This window comes from Perca flavescens, chromosome 4 (genome assembly GCF_004354835.1).
Source record: "Perca flavescens isolate YP-PL-M2 chromosome 4, PFLA_1.0, whole genome shotgun sequence".
NCBI lineage: Eukaryota > Metazoa > Chordata > Actinopteri > Perciformes > Percidae > Perca > Perca flavescens.
Window position 1 is genome coordinate 24,292,752 of NC_041334.1, and position 16,137 is coordinate 24,308,888.

General features: G+C 39.1%; 2 protein-coding genes and 1 non-coding gene across 5 annotated transcripts; 1 reads left to right on the plus strand and 2 right to left on the minus strand.

Annotated features, from left to right (window-relative positions):
* The first annotated feature begins 2,307 nt into the window (after nucleotides 1-2,307).
* ninj1 (ninjurin 1) lies at nucleotides 2,308-10,282 on the plus strand. 3 transcript variants are annotated; one of them, XM_028576587.1, is made up of 3 exons: nucleotides 2,308-2,438; nucleotides 7,942-8,179; nucleotides 9,356-10,282. In XM_028576587.1, the coding sequence occupies exons 2-3, from the start codon at nucleotides 7,987-7,989 to the stop codon at nucleotides 9,496-9,498; spliced, it is 336 nt and encodes a 111-aa protein (XP_028432388.1). In that variant the 5' UTR covers nucleotides 2,308-2,438; nucleotides 7,942-7,986; the 3' UTR covers nucleotides 9,499-10,282. The 3 variants fall into 3 exon arrangements, with proteins under 3 accessions (XP_028432388.1, XP_028432385.1, XP_028432386.1); XM_028576584.1 differs by lacking the exon at nucleotides 2,308-2,438 and adding an exon at nucleotides 2,449-2,745; XM_028576585.1 differs by lacking the exon at nucleotides 2,308-2,438 and adding an exon at nucleotides 4,061-4,377.
* Nucleotides 10,283-10,310: 28 nt separating this feature from the next.
* On the minus strand, nucleotides 10,311-15,393 carry card19 (caspase recruitment domain family, member 19). The gene is made up of 6 exons (XM_028576588.1): nucleotides 15,311-15,393; nucleotides 14,684-14,823; nucleotides 13,839-13,995; nucleotides 13,628-13,690; nucleotides 12,854-12,919; nucleotides 10,311-12,676 (listed from the first exon to the last, which is right to left on the minus strand). The coding sequence occupies exons 1-6, from the start codon at nucleotides 15,315-15,317 to the stop codon at nucleotides 12,567-12,569; spliced, it is 543 nt and encodes a 180-aa protein (XP_028432389.1). The 5' UTR covers nucleotides 15,318-15,393; the 3' UTR covers nucleotides 10,311-12,566.
* Nucleotides 11,244-11,371, minus strand: LOC114554989 (U6atac minor spliceosomal RNA). Its single transcript, XR_003692509.1, has one exon. It is a non-coding gene; the product is annotated as a U6atac minor spliceosomal RNA (small nuclear RNA).
* Nucleotides 15,394-16,137: the final 744 nt, after the last annotated feature.

Sequence of the window (16,137 nt, forward strand, 5' to 3'; positions counted from 1 at the left end):
TATATTTACAGTTAGAATTTCGTCACGGCATTTATATTACAGGTTCCCCGAGGTCTTACAATGCTTAGCTAACACTTGTCTGATTTCGGATTTCAATTTAATGCATTTTTGTGAATTTCAGAAGTCTCGTTAGGAGGAGGCTAGCTAGCTGTCATTGATGGACTCCAGCTCACCGCGGGCTCTATCAATGAGACTCGCGGACAAGAGGCGTTTATTTCCCCGATCGTTTGTTTAAATAACTCAACACACATATCCATTATAAGATTAACTGGAAACTGTGGTAAGAGATTAACAAGCTCACTGACCGCGCTCTCAGTCACACACCGGCCATTTAGCAGGAAGAGGGGAGGGAGAACATCGAGCTGCAGGCCCTGGAGCTTTGTCAGGGCAACGGGGTTTGGTAGTCCAGTCACCCAGAAAAGGGTGAGTTTGCGCAGGTATTGAGCATTGCGGGCTGCCGGCCGTGACGGAGCTCAATCGAGCTCACAGCAGGCCGGGGTCTGTGAAGGAGGACAGGCAGAGCAGCGATGTAGCAACCCAGGCAGCACCAGCCGCTGAACTCCGACACACAAATTTGCAATTAGCCATCCGTTTTCGTAAAACTGCCAATATTTGAGTTTTACATAGTTAATTTCTCACATGAAAAAGTTTCAGAAGTGAATTTTGTAATGGAATAGCAGAGATCTGCGTGACCTAGATTCAGAAGACTACCTGATCTCAGGACAGTTGTGTAGCCTATGTAAATGTTGGGGAGTGACAAAGAGAGAGACTAGAGTCAAATGAGGAGGAACCGCCGAGTTGACGTCATTTGCCCGTTTTCAGAGGCGGTTTCAAATTGTGAGATTTGCAGAGGAAAGAGGTGTCATTGGGATTTTGAGGTTCTATGTATGTCCTAGTTATCCACCAAACTGTCATTTTTCAACTATGACAAGGTAAAATCGGTTTGGCATTCTATTACCCCTTTAACATTCTGGTTGACACAGGTCAAAGATGGTGCTGCAGAAGCTCATATTGTCATTATCTGCCTGTTTTAGGCTTGAAACATTTATCTTTTCTTTTCTTTAAACTGTATTGGTTACAGAATCAAGTAAGGGAAACAAGATACTATAAGGACCAGAACCAAGGGTTCAAAATTCTCACTTAAGGCCTCAAAAGTATTCTTTTTTTTCTCCACAAGGATCAACCTATAGGGACAGTTTTATATTTTGTGGGGTCAACCTTGAATGACAAACCTGCTCAGATCACCAGGGGAAGCAGTTGGTGGGTTTCTTTTTTTTTTTGCAGGGTGGTAGAGGAAGAACCCGCCCTACTCTCCCTCTGAATGGCTAGTAGCCTACTTGTTGCCTGCTCTGGTTGGGTTGGTTAGGTTTAGGCAAGAGGAGTGGGATTGGTTATGGTTAGGGTAAGAATGTCAGGGCGAGCCAATCAGGGATGAGTTCCCTAATGAATATTCATGAGTATTCCCCTGCCACCCTGTAAAAACAATATTGCGGTCAGGCCCATTGACTGTAAATATATTATATAGGCTATTAATATTAACAGTCTATGTTCAGGCCTAGACGGGCTGGTTTACAATGTGAAACCATGGTTGTGGCAATTAGCGTCTGGCCATCCAATTCACTGTTTCTCCTTTGATGACGTGTTTCAATGGAAAAGACTTTATGACTTTGACCTGTTGTTTTCTTGCTTTGTCAACTTTGCTTTAAATAGCCTAGATATAATCTTTCAGGATATGACTTGTGGGGAAAAACCCTGATCATTCTAACGTAGGGGCCTATCCATTGATACTTATAGGCCTACAGGATAAAAACATTTTTGCATCAATGATCAAATATTTTGGCAGTGCGCCAAATAATTTGTTTCAATTATCACATAGATCTATGTTTGTAATATGCACCGCCAAAGCGCCAAAACCTAAATGATATGGGCCCTAATAATGTGGTCTTGTATACGGCAAAATGACAAAATGTAGTTAATAAATAGCTGATATTATGTTTTCATGATGCATGTCCGTGAACAAGTTTTATCAAGTTATGACAAACTACCAGAGGTGTCAACTCTGAGACGTCCTTACATTTTCACGCAATTATCTGTAGGCTTACTTTCTACTCCTGACATTTAAAAATTTGCCTCCATTACTCCTATTTCAGTTCGGCTTGTTTTCATTCCCCGGTTTATCATCGTTCAAAAAAACACACACAAAAAACCATAGACAGATAGGTGCTTCCAATGAGTCGAGACTCCCGCATGCAGTATAGCTACCGAATTAATACGCAGAGTGGCAGTAAAGAGTCATGTTGCCTTCACTGTCTGTCACTGAGGAACGGCTAACTGGACAGTCCAAGTAGAAACACTGCTTGGCTCATCTAGGCTACATCACATCAGGATTTCAGTTCAACTGTGGGGAATTACAGAAATTACCCCATGCATCATCGCTAGTGAGTAGCCTTCCCTGCTCATAATACTTCTCCAACAGCCCACAGCTTTCTGAGGACTGTCGCCCCCATGTTGCAGGGGCGGTAACGTTAGCCCGTCTTTTCCACACTCTTGTCGTCACGGCAGCCTTTTCTCATAAACAGTCTGTGCCTATGCCCACCGGCTGCTGAACCACCGACTCTTTTGAAGCTCACTCTATACAAACCAACCTATTCGGGCGGGGTAGGCCTATATAACGCGGTTATTAACAAGATGGCTACGGAAAACATGGAAATGAACGGTGATGCTGGGCGAAACGGCAACGCGGAGGTAAGTTAATAGGCAGCGCTGGTGCCAGTTACAAAGGGCAGCATGTAATTTTGTGTTCAGTATGTAAAGCTACCATTAATGTCCAAGTCAGGCTCGGCCAAAAGCTAATAAATCCACTCAGAAACATTCCCCAAGCAGGAGATATTCGTCGGGTACAGGATATCTACGGCTGCCTGGGTTTCATCCACATGTCCCATCATCAATTCACATGTCATAATCGTGTTTGTTGTTGACTTAACAAGTGTCATTTAGAGAATTCATCAAGCTAATTAGTGACCGGTAAGCAGATTAGCTCTTGTTTCAGAGCTAATTTTAACGTTTCATTAACGTTAGTTAACAAAGCAACTTATTTTTGTGTAGTTCGCCTAGTTTGCCTCTCTGTTCTGCTGTAGGCTCAGTTTACACTTAATGATAGACGATATAGAGCAGACCATGGTGGCGTGGGTTCGTACAATCATCGCTGTGTAAAGGAATCCAGGTGGGGTCGACTCAGCCAGTCACCCAAACCCCTGTGTTGTATTATGATATCCTGTCCAAGTGTCGATACTGTGGGATCAGATCGGTTTCCCCAAAAAGCCAATGATAACCTCAATGCATAACGAGTTAATGAACGCGGTGGTATAATATAATCAAGTACATTCTGTGTTCATTTCATCAAAACTTTCAATGGGAAGTGGTCTCTACAATAAAAAGTCAATGGGGATTATCTTCACGTTCACTTCTGTTGAACAAAATGAATCTACAACTATTTTTTTTTATAAGTAATTTTATAATGACCTTTTTAACTTCTCTCTTTTATATCATTTTAAATGGAGTATTATGTGCATTTGTATTGTTATTTGGACAACTGGAAGATGTCATCTTGTGCTCTGGAAACTTGTGATGGGCACTTTCCTTTGACAAAGTTTTTAATTGATACTAAAAAAAAAGAATAATTAGTTGCAGACCTACTTGTTTCTGAGCTTCCATAACCTTCAGTGCTTAGGAAAATTAACATTGAAAATTTGGAATAGCTAAAGTTATATTTTATACCTATTACCAATACAGGGTTTGTACGGGTGCTTGAAATCCTTGAAAATGCTTGAATTTTGATGTTGTGTTTTCAAGGTTTTAAAAGTGCTTGAATTTTGGATAAAATGCTTGAAAATGCTTGAAATTGTAAGTGTATTTCTTTCACAACAAATGCCTAACTTACTGAATAGTTCGTTTATTAAATGGAGAAAGAAAATGTTGGAGAGCCTAAAATTAAACCTGCTCGCTGTGTGACTGCGATCTGCCACCACGCCAAGATCTGCCCTAGGAAGCAGCTCGATTGGTTGGGGTAAGGCATTTCACCGCGAGTGGTTAAGGTTAGGCTAGCCGATTGGTCACGGTTACAATACCTTGCGTAAGCATCATGGACACCTGGCCAATAAATGGTATTGAAGGGCGGGTCTTGGCGTGGCCATAGTGGGATTCGTAATTTCGCTGCCGGCAGGTTGTCGTTTCAATGAACGTTGGCTGGAAGATGAAAAATACAAATTATAGATTAGCTAAACGGGGACAAACCCTACGAGTTGCCTCTTGTAAAGTCTGCAAAAAAGACGTGCAGTTTTTCACAATGGGCAAGTCTGCACTCTCGAGTCACATGAAGTAAGTTTCAAGTAAGCCAACTGAAGTAGTACACGTTAGCGCCAGTTAGCGCCTATTTGTTTACGCTAGTAACTTCAAGCAGGCTAAGTGACAGAGAGTACTTGGTGTGATAATGTAGCTAATGTTAGTATTGCATGTCCGTTGTGGCGTTCATTTGTGGAATATGCAGTGAACATAGCCAAAGTTACATCACAGTAACTGTAACATTAACTACCCGCAATTAAAACCTGCAAACGTTAGCCCGGTGCATAACAACAATCGTTGGTTACTCAACAGAAATCGTGTCAGATGGAGTCATACAAGTAGCCTACTGTAAGGTTGAGGATGGCCTTATGCAATATTTACACTTCTCTATTCCATTTTTTTTTTCAATTAATATAGGCTATTTATCAGGCAGGTGCATGTGCACTGTCAGAGTCTTCTGGGTTAAAATGGAATTACAGGTTGTTGTTGCACTGTCTCAGACTTTGTTCAAACCTTGTCTATATCAAGAATGTGTCCCAAAACCAAGGTCTGTAAAATATTTCTATTTTTAGCCCTTGAAATTACTTCAGTTTTACAGCTTGGAAATCACATTATCTGGGAAGCAATATTTGGACATTAATTCGTTGGAAGACAAACATGTCCATATGACTGAACTATTACAAGTTTGTACAGCATGCCCTAGATTTGGAAAAAAAAGTGTGAAAGGACATTAAGGGTAGCATAAACTTCGAGCAAAATCTAAGAATTAAGAATCTAAGAAACCTCGGACAGACCCAGGCTCTTGGTAGGCGGTGTCTGACGGGCCGGTTGGGGGTGTGATGAACAGTGGCAATAATAGTCACATTAATAATGGAACAGTGACTGGATGTAGCGGGAAGCAGCAGGGTTCAGCAGGAAGCAGCATGACATTGCAGGGCACCGCTGAGCTCAGCAGGGAGTGCAGCAGGACCACGGCGACAGCTGGAACCAGGATCTTGGTGCCAACGTTCTCCAAGGAAATACGCTGGGGGAAAAAACATAAGGACTCCGGGGAGTAAACTCCCCAGAAGCTAGGATTAGTAACAAGCATTTCTGGGACGGGATACACACAAATAGTAATAGTAATAGATAGTAAGAGAGTGCCCCATGACCCAGCTGCATGTCATTTGGCTCAGATCCTCCCACTCAGTGCTCCTCTCCATAGCAGTCTTAATGTATGTTATGTGAGGAACCATGAAGAGGTTAAACATTTTAAAGGTGATAATTCAGGGTTAGTGAAGTGAACCTGTCGAGTGATTTTGTTTGGGGTAATTGTTTTTACATTGACTCAGGCAGGTTAGATAGCAAAGTCTACTTAGACAGTGATACATTTTGAAAAATAAAACTTGTTTTTTGGTTAAATATCTGATCCTTCTGCTATTACAAAACACAATTTTGGCTGTTTATAGTATTATGTCTTTTAATGTGACAAAAACACTAAATAATAATTTTGACTATGTATTGGCATATATTTTACGGTGGTGTAAGGTGCTGGAAAAAGCTTTAAAATGGACCTTGAAAGTGCTTGAAAAGTGCTTGAATTTGACCTTGGAAAAGGTGTACGAACCCTGCAATAACTTCTTGTTCTGGGCAGCATGCTTCCCCAGTTGTCAAGACGTTAAGCTATCATAGATAATGTCTGTGGGCTTTACAGGCCCACAAGCAGCAACAGTCCCAGTTATCTGGAAAGACAGCGTAAAAATAAGTTCCTCCCAAGAACCCCAGCACATAAGTTAAAAAAAAATAAGACCTTTGAAAAGGAAATTCAAAGAGAGATCACCATTTCTTGGAAAGCCTGGGTCAGTTTTCAGAGGTGAAAAAAGAGGAAGATGGTGGCATCTAAACTAAACTCCACCCAGATGAAACCCCGAGCCCTGACCTAAACTCACATTAGGAGAAACAGGGGTCTCGGCAATGCCCCTGGTTTCCTGTGATGTAATATCCATAATGTGTTTTTAAATTAACCATGGACTCATTTCAGCTGTTAGACAAATCATTATGTAAATCATTTATTTGTTGTTCCACAATAAGGAAGGACATTTTTTCCTCAAACTTTCTCGATTTGATTGTCAAAGGCACGTGGAATTCTGCTTCCTTTTCCACAACACAACATATTGCATATTTTGTTTTATTTATTTAAGGAATATAGAATGAGCCTGTGAGCTTGATTTTTTTGTTGTAAGTCTCTCAAATAATTGACTTCAAAATACTTCTGTTGAATTTTTTATGGCCACAACACATTTGTGATCTGCTGCTACATTATGAAGCGTCCAGACCTCTCAGCTGGTCTGGGACAGCTCTGCTTCCTACCCAGAGTCAGAACTAAACACGGAGAAGCAGCGTTCAGTTTTTATGCACTGCATATCTGGAACAAACTCCCAGAAAACAGCAGGTCCGCTGCAACTCTCAGTTCTTTTAAAATAACATTTTAAAACTTTTTGTTGCTGCCTTTACACAATTGGTCATTTCTTACACTTCTCTGTAACTTTTATTCTTGTATTTCATACCTGTCTCATATTCTCCTTAATTGTTTTTAACTGCTTTTTAATGTTTTAGCCATGTAAAGCACTTTGAATTGCCTTGTAGCTAAAATGTGCTATATAAACAAAGCTGTCCTGCCTTGCCTTAAGTGCATGCTTTCACATGTGCTTACTGTATGCATGGTGTATTTGTAACATATTCATAAGCGTTATTTACTCACTGTTTCCCCTGCATTTGTGTGGAGGCCCCTCCCATGTTTATATATAACCTGGTCAGCCTGAAAACGGAATGAGCAAATTTTTTTGACCTTTGGACACAAAACAACCGAAAACAACTCAGTGACCTTGCAAGTAATTGGTGTTTCCTGTTTGAATTAAGTCCCACTACACTTTCACTTCCATAAAGATTCCTTCCTTGTGATTGCACAAATATGGGTCTTACTTTTGCGATCATGCTGATCAGTTCTGATGTAATTCATTGTCATATGTGAATTTTGATTATTGTGGTTTTTCATTATGTTGGACTGTTAGCTTTGATGAAAAAGTCCCAGTTTGCGCCGACACACTTCTGTAATTTCTTATGCCTTCCGTAAGAGGCTGCAAAACAATCCCCAAATATCCAGTCTTTCCAGTCACAGATGTACTGTATATGAAATCTAATACGATGGCAGCAGTGGAGTGCTTTCATTTCCCCCGTGTTAAGTAACTTTTGAATGTTTATACAAGTGTCAGGACAAGAAATGATGTGCTTTTACAGTGTCAGTGTTAAAGTGGTGAATCTGAAAATTGTCAATAATTTGGTTTCTATCGGTGGTAATTCTCTGTACACTGACAGAGAGTGTATGAAGTTAGATGAGGGCTGTTGAGTTTAAAGGTCCCTGAGACACTTCATCTCAAAATCATTAACTGGCATCTGATGACTATATTTTATGTTAGGTAAATATGTTTATTACATATACCCTTAATGGAGCCATTAATAAAAGAATATTAGAAATACATTTGACCAAGCTTTTTCCAAATATCACATTTCTACCCGTAACTTATGTGTCGTACTGATGTCGGGGTTTGTGTTTGCGTTTAGGTCCCGCTGCGAGGCCGCCTGAGGCAGCAACAGGGGCCTCTGAACATGAACCATTATGCCAATAAGAAGAGTGCAGCAGAGAGCATGCTGGATGTGGCTCTTCTGTTGGCTAATGCCTCACAGATGAAGGCTGTGCTGGAGCAAGGATCAGACTTCACCTTCTATGTGCCCCTCCTTACTCTCATTAGCATCTCCCTCATCCTGCAAATCATCGTGGGAGTTCTGCTCATCTTCATTGGTAAGTGTGGAGCCTTCTAGGTCTATTTGGCAAACTTTAGCAATCACAAATTGTTTCCGTCCTCTGCTGCACACAGACATGCGTTAGTGTCTTCTACTGCAACATTGTGTAAACGAGTATGTGTGGTGTTATGTTTATTCAATTTACTTTGTCTCAATGATATCAACACTGAGGTATCATAAAGAAAAAAATGTGTTCAGAGTCAAAGCACTGTGTGTGAAACTCAGCACTCAACTCTCCGACACTTCATGTGACACTGAAGTTACACGTGCATACACACACAAGGGCGTTTTCACAATGAAAGTTCGAACCAAATGAGATGTGAAAATGCCCTAAGATACAAGTGTGACTTTTTTGACAAAGGCAGGTTCAAAACCAATGTGTGTGCATATGTACCGTCAGAGTCACACCCATTAGGGGAACACAGCCGACAACCGTTTTTAATTTGCACTTAGATGTTCACGAAGCCGTTCTTTTTTTGTTCTAAGTCTTTGTGTTATCTCACCGTTGAAAAAATGTATGCAAACATTTAATTTGGACATGGTCATGTTTTTCTCTACAACTACAACTATTTTTTTCTACAAATTTACAAACTTGATTTTCTCAAGCAGAGTTGTTTCCAAAGGTCTACAAAGGGGGATTTACAACCACATTCCTTGAAATCATTTATGCACACCATTTCACAAGCACAAAATCCTTCTTACGCTTATTTGGACACAAATCTTGGAGCACAAGTATGTCTTCCCCTTACATCGGTGTCCTCCCTCTTCCACTCTGTCCTTATCTTATCCTAACAGAGAACACTGTTGTGACCGAGAGCTGAGTTTAGAGAGCCACAGCAGGAAGAAATTCCTCTGTTGTCAGCGGTTTCCAGTTTTAAAGTGCTCTCTTGGGCAATTGTATTATGTCATTTACCAACACTAAGATGGCACGTAAAAAATACAGAATTATCTTCTGTCAAAAAGAAATTTCTCTTTTCAAACAAACGACACATATAATATCCTAATGGAGGAAGAAGCTAATTATTCACTTGGAGGCGGTGCTGTCAGATGCTGTTAATGTATATCATAGTGCTCAGTAATGATTACTTCACAGCTAATCTGAAAGGAAACTCTGTGCTGCCGCCTTGTGGGGAAACAGTAATGTCCTCATGTCTCATTTTTTTCCTTTTGTCAGTTAAGTGGAACCTGAATGATGAAAGCATGCACTACAAACTGAACATCATGGAGAATTTCGCCACAGCCTTTGTCTTCATCATAGTCGTGGTCAACGTCTTCATCACAGCGTTTGGTGTCCAGCGGCCCAAACAAAGCGCTTGATCACTCTTGACGTGACTCTCTGTGCCTGCTGATCAACTTAGTAAAGATGGACCTCCACATTGTTTATGCTAATGAACAGGATATTTATTCACCAAACTAAATGGCTAGTATATAACATACTGAGGATCAGGTAGTGTGTGTGTGTGTGTGTGTGTGTGTGTGTGTGTGTGTGTGTGTGTGTGTGTGTGTGTATGTGAGAGAGAGAGAGAGAGGAGTTACGTTCTCTAACTATGGCTATGGACAAATTTGTGGTCAGTGTTCATTTTATGTGGGAATTGTGTTAACACTTATCATGCTCAGGTTACTGATGCAAATAAATGATTGCCTTCACTTGCCAACAAATATCAGGAGCAATATATTGTACGTCAGTCACAACCATTGTGAATGTTTCCTGGGGAAAAAAAGGCATTCTGTGACGTGTCAGTATCTGTCAGTCTAAACCTAATGTATGCCTACAGCTTTAAAAAAAAAAATATATATATATATATATATATTACCACAGTATAATCCAAATGACATTCTGAATAGTAAGTGCATCAGGAGCCATCTTGGCCTACTGCTGCTCATGAAGCATAACATGATGCTTTATTATGGGGGGGAGGGGAGGCGGGGGTGTGCAAGTTCAATGCAAAGTATAGTGTGTAATGTTGAAACTGATTTACCTGTATATTAGTCAATGTCTTTAGGTTTCCATTGAAGTATATAGTGTATGTAGTTACTTTTAAGCATTTTTAAATCACTTTTTTAAGGACCAAATATTTTTAAACCTTTTCTTACATGAACTCTTAAAAATAAAACTACAGAAGTGATAATATGTGTGCATTGCCCTGTTTATTCTTATCATGCTTTTATTTATTTTTTATTGTACAAAGACAAAAGTCTCAGTCCTACAAATGATGGCACTTTTATATTTAAGGCATTTTTACACAACACAGTACAACACACAGAATGTGACAAACTGTCAGGCACTGGACTTAAATAGTAGACATTAATTGACAAACATCAGAAATCAATTATCAATATTTCTTTTTAGAGTAATATTACAAAATTGTTGAGTACAAGAATAACAACAAAGTCATGCACATTGAATACATGTTTTTCTGTGTTTGGGGTATTGGCTTCTGAGATCCTGGACTTTAACCATAAAGAAAACCACAAAGAAATACAGTTTAACAAAGCACCATCATGCTGGTTACTGGTATGTTTAGAGACCCTTCTCTAGTCATACATTTTAAGAAAGTGTTTACAAATAGCCTGAGAAATGTCATCAAAATCTGCCTGATTGGGGTAAATTAATTTACTGCTAGTCAGTAAAAAAATAGAAAAAATAAAAAGGCTTATCAGAAACTAACTTAGTATATACTCGGTAGTAAGGCACAGTAGGAACAAAATAATATCCACACTATCAATAGCTGGGTGGAATTCATAAACATAATGTACTTTTACTTAAACTCTCACAAAATGAGTGTACAACTTCTGTGCGATAGACAGCAGACCAAGCGTAAACGTTAAAGTAATCGTCCGTGTCTGCAGCAGCAGGCTAAATGCTACAGGCCAAAATGGTAAAATAAAAGTTCCTATCCTGCCCGACCCAGCGGAAACAAAGACACGGGAAAATATGCAGGCATGCTTCCGATCTTTGACTACATGGCGAAAACAAGAGGCACGGTTTGAGATCCGTGAATACGGAATTACAGGTAGTAGGGCCTCGTTTAACTAAAATCCAAAGTCAAAATTATACAAATGAAAAAATATGGTTATAGATGCCACGAAGTAGGTGGCAGTGCCTTAACCGTATGTGTGTTGATGGCCACTAGGACCAATTCCATCCTTGTCAAGGGGAGTGCTAACCTTCTCTCCTTTCATACAACACAACCTTTCAATGTAACACGTCACTATATATATACTGTAATATGTAACTTGGTTTCACTTACGGTGCAATTTCCGGGTTTATTAATACATCTGTTAAACACAGCTGTTGTATTACAGGTTGATATGTGTTAACGAATCAATATTACTAATCTTCATTCGACATTAGTATGTTGTGGATTATATATATATATCTATGGTTTTGGATTAGGTTGTAACTCTACCCATAATGCACTGCGCTACTAGAACGGAATATCATTGGTAGTGACCACAAAGTCCGTCTAAAGTATCATCAAAGATGCTTTCTGAACCGTCTCTGGTATTACTATACTGACACGGCTCGATATTATTTCTGTCAGTTCACATTTTTTTTGTCTAAACGTGAGCAGCAGAATTTTGAGACGCTCTTATGAAAGAAAAACAAGCCAACGCATTTTGGTGATGTAGTTCACTTTTGGCCACAAGAGGGCGGTTATGTTCTACAAAGAGCTCTGCCTCATCTTGTTTCTAACTCAAATTGGGGAGTACATGGAAGAGTATTTTAGTATGCTTGACATCAGTGGTAACTGAGCAAAAAAAGAAGTATAATTCTTAATTACCAAAAATAAATGTAATAAATTACTCTTAGCAACAAAGTGTAAGGAAGCACATAGATACACTGCAGGTTGTTGCTTTCTGCATTGAAGGATAATTATTATATGGCTGCAAAATGTATTGATGCATTTGAGGTTATCATTTTTGTAGTGCTGGAAAAATCGGATCGTATATAGTCAAGAATGTACCTCTACTTGTTAATATTTTGTTATTTAAAATCCCTCATTTTGTCACCAGCGCAATCGATATTTTCGTTGTTTAATTGATTTGTAAAAGCGTTTTAAGCCACATTTGAAGGTTGTAGTGAGAACAACTTGTTTAATCAGGTTGTTTGTGAATTCACTGTGTCCATCCCTCGAGTGTATTCAGTCCCTTTAACCCACTTAAATAGGTATCAACATATGAGGAAATAAGAGCAAAGTGCCAAATGTAGCTCTAAATTTACCCCACCTTTCTCATTTTAGATCACAAGCAAAATAGTAAATACAACTGTGTACAAAATTAGTACTCAACTGTGGAAAAAAATATATAGTGTGCTTTGGTACAAGTAGCATTCATAAGAGGAGTACTGCTTAGGCACCTGGTGTGAAGAAGCCCCCCCCCCCTTACTTCATGAGGCTTTCTTCAGTGTACCATATGAGAACCTCCTGAGCTTTACTTTTCAATCCCAGGGCCGCCATCCCAAGGGCCCGGCTACCTCCCGTCACTTTAGCCTCTACAGAACAAAGAAACCATCTTTGTAACACTGAATTAACAGCATTAAGTGGACTTACATTTTCAAAAGCATGCACGCTATGGTTTATATACGTTAACTAGACAATAATACGTACAATATCTGATTATCACAATTGCAATGTTAGAAGGATGTTAAAAAACTGAAAAAGCTGCTTACCACTGTAGTAATAGAGTAAAGCCATTCCCACTGCAACGCTGAAACAGCCCAGAAAGAAAAGGGGACCTGGAAAGAGGTAAACACATAACAAAATAAATTCAATTCATTTTCTGGTGTGTGTCAGTGCTAAATAACTACCTGACACACTTCTAGCCTGGAAAAAGTTTGGATCACACTGACTATTCCTGACTATATTTGGTGATTTTGAAGATCATCACATTAAATCATCTACTTATTATCTCATGATCTTGCTTCATAACATTTAACAATAGCAGTTTAATAGTTTGAATAGTAGCCGTTTCAACATTGCATACACATTGACATACATTCTTTCCCCCCCCCAATATCTTTATTGTTTTTTCCAAGAACACATTTGTATCTCCCTAGATACATACAAGTAGCAGAAAATGATATCCCTTCAAAACCCGCTGTCCCCAGAATAATAACCCAACTCCAACTTTATTTGAGAAAGGGGAAAAAAAAGGAAAAACAGAAATCACAAATTTACTAAATGAAACATTCTTAATACCCACACCTATCTCTAAAGAAGCACTAGGGTGTAGCAGTTTGGAGGTGTATTTCTCCATATGCCTATATACACATACACAAAAGAACAGCACCCTTAAAGCAACAGGGTGGATATGCATTAAAATATAGTAAACATCAGTTAACTGAGGTAATTAAAGTTTGCATTGGAGAGCAAGCCAAGCGCATAGTACTGTAGGGCACCTCAGAGATCCGAGGCCACATACATTATTTTACATAAGATTTTACCTCTGTCGTTCTGAACATATCTCTGTTGGTAGACACGTGGATAAGCGAGTGGATCTAAGGAATCTGGAGGCGGGACAGATACGTTTTAGCATGGGTATACAATGTAGAATATACTAGAATATAAAACTAAGCATGTATAGTACATTCTGTAATATCCAAATAATGAATAAATATCACACATGATATAGAGAAGCGTTTTTTGGGGACTAACCTCTGAGGCGCAGCCGTGTGGGCAAGCTGTAGTACACCTCCTCTACATGTAAGTGAAGAGCTCTGTAAAACTCCCTACATGCTTCCTCTCCTTTCCCCTGCAGGTGTGACAGGAGCTCACCCACTCGAACACTTGTGGGCAGATCCAAGTTTCGAAACTGGATAACAATAACAACAGATATAATTTATATATTTCTATTCCCCAAATGGATATATCCTTTTCCAAAGCAAGGATGAAGCATCTCCACTGGAATTATTTTAGAAATTTTTCATTTATTCATATTAAAATGTTTTTTCATCATGTTTTCATATTAGTAAATCTGAGACATTCTTTTCTTGGTACAGTTTTGGACCTGAATGTATCTGAATGTATCTGTATCACCAATGAGATGACATCATTTTGCATGCAGTGATATAACATAACTATGCACATTTACTTAAGATATTGTAAATATGCTTGTTGAATTACAATTTTAAGGTATTTCTACTTTCCTGCATCTTGTTCTACATCATTGTTTTACTTAATTTCAGGGGGAAATAATGTATTTCTTACTCCATTACATTTATCTCTAAACTATAGTTAACAGATTAAGAATATGCAATTATTATTGCAACATTAAATGTTGTTTATAAAATACACCAGTAATAATAAAGTAATATAACATTGGCAGGGTCATTCTGCCGCATAAGGAATACTTATTGAACATCTTGCAAATACAACTTTGCAGTAGATTTTAATGCAGCATTTTTACTTAAAACGGAGTATGTTTACACTGTGGTAATACTGTAACTTCATCTCTTCCACCACCGCCTGCATGTGACCAGATACTGTGTATGAGGACTCACTTTGGTGGCCTCCCTGTCTGAGAGGATCTGCGGGTAGATTCTGTTGAGCTGCAGGATGAGTTTGTCCAACAGCTCGGTGTCCAGTCTCCGGTCAGCTTTGAGGAAGGCGCTGTCCTCTATCAGCTGCTCAGGAAAACTGTCTGTCCATGTTATCAGAGACACGTTAAAAACAATTACTTAGTAGGCTACACCAGCAAGACCCTGCCATACCCTGTTTGAAAACAGGCTAGCTTTATCATTGAAAGGGAACGTTACGGGAAAATGACATTATCTCCAGTGAGTCTTTCCTCGTTACGGTGGCAGGAGAGGAGTGGGAGGACATGGAGGATCGGGAATGTTACGAAACAACATTTGTTGACATCTAACCTGACTGTTGACAGCAAATTGAAAAGTAATGCTCTTTTCTCTAATGGCAAATTTGTTGTTGAGAAACTTTTCAGAAACAGGAGTTGGACTGGGACGTTAACTTTACATTGTCATTGGCAAAGCGAGGCAACCGCTGAGGTCGTCTTATAGCGCTGTGTGGTAGCTAATGTTCGTGGTCTGGACCTGATAAGAAGATATCAAAGCAGAAGGCTAACTACATGGTAAGATAAGCGTAAGTTTTCGTTAAAGAAAGACACAAACCTCCCATTGTGGAGTCCCCTCTGTCCTTTGTGTGGACACGCCCCCTGACGTCACCTCGTAGGCAGGGAGTGGCTTACGTTAACGTCTGCAAAGAAAGGGAAAAAAACGCTTTCCTCTTACATCCATGGAATGAATGTAGCAAAGGCGAATAGGCACTAACGTTTTCATTTTTGTTATTGACCTATATGAATTAGGTTTTATACGAATATACTGAAATTTATTTTCAATAAAACTGGTCATTCGGTTGTAACTAGGGGTAAATATTACAGTACAGTATTTAAATGAGTACATTTCAGTAAAAAATGTTAAACAAAACGTGTGTACATTGCTGTAAAATGAAAAGCTTATTGGTACATGTTATTATCGTTAGGTGAGGTCTATATTTACTGTATTACTAATTTATATGTTTATGTTGTGTTTGTATGCACAATAAGTCACCTTGTATTCAGCTGATGATTGGTCCGTATGTTTCAGAAAAAAAAAAAGTAATGTACGCAGGCAAATACTCAACCCACAGAACCATCCATATTGTACTCACAAGTGCTAAGTAATACAGGTTGAGTCTGTCACATTTATATTTTATTTATCAGGGAAATAATAGCTTTATTGTAAAATGACTATGGCATAGTAGTTAACTTGTTTAATAAAAAAGAAGAAAATTGTCACTATTGTGAAAGTTAGATTTATTTCTTCACCAGCCATAACTGTTAGCAGAGACAGTCGCCCACAATCATGAGTTTTGCTAGTGTTTTACCACAAGTTCAGTCAATCAGTATTCTGACCAGCCACCTCAACTCAAACTCCCTTATGAAACAAAGAGGATGATG

Coding starts and splice junctions, on each gene's coding strand:
- ninj1 (XM_028576584.1), top strand. CDS start 2,689: ATGGCTACGGAAAACATGGAAATGAACGGTGATGCTGGGCGAAACGGC. Junction 2,746..7,941: donor GGCGAAACGGCAACGCGGAG/GTAAGTTAATAG, acceptor GTTTGCGTTTAG/GTCCCGCTGCGAGGCCGCCT. Junction 8,180..9,355: donor AGTTCTGCTCATCTTCATTG/GTAAGTGTGGAG, acceptor TCCTTTTGTCAG/TTAAGTGGAACCTGAATGAT.
- card19 (XM_028576588.1), bottom strand. Junction 13,691..13,838: donor CACACGGCTGCGCCTCAGAG/GTTAGTCCCCAA, acceptor TCCCGCCTCCAG/ATTCCTTAGATCCACTCGCT. Junction 12,920..13,627: donor ATATGTTCAGAACGACAGAG/GTAAAATCTTAT, acceptor ACCTCTTTCCAG/GTCCCCTTTTCTTTCTGGGC.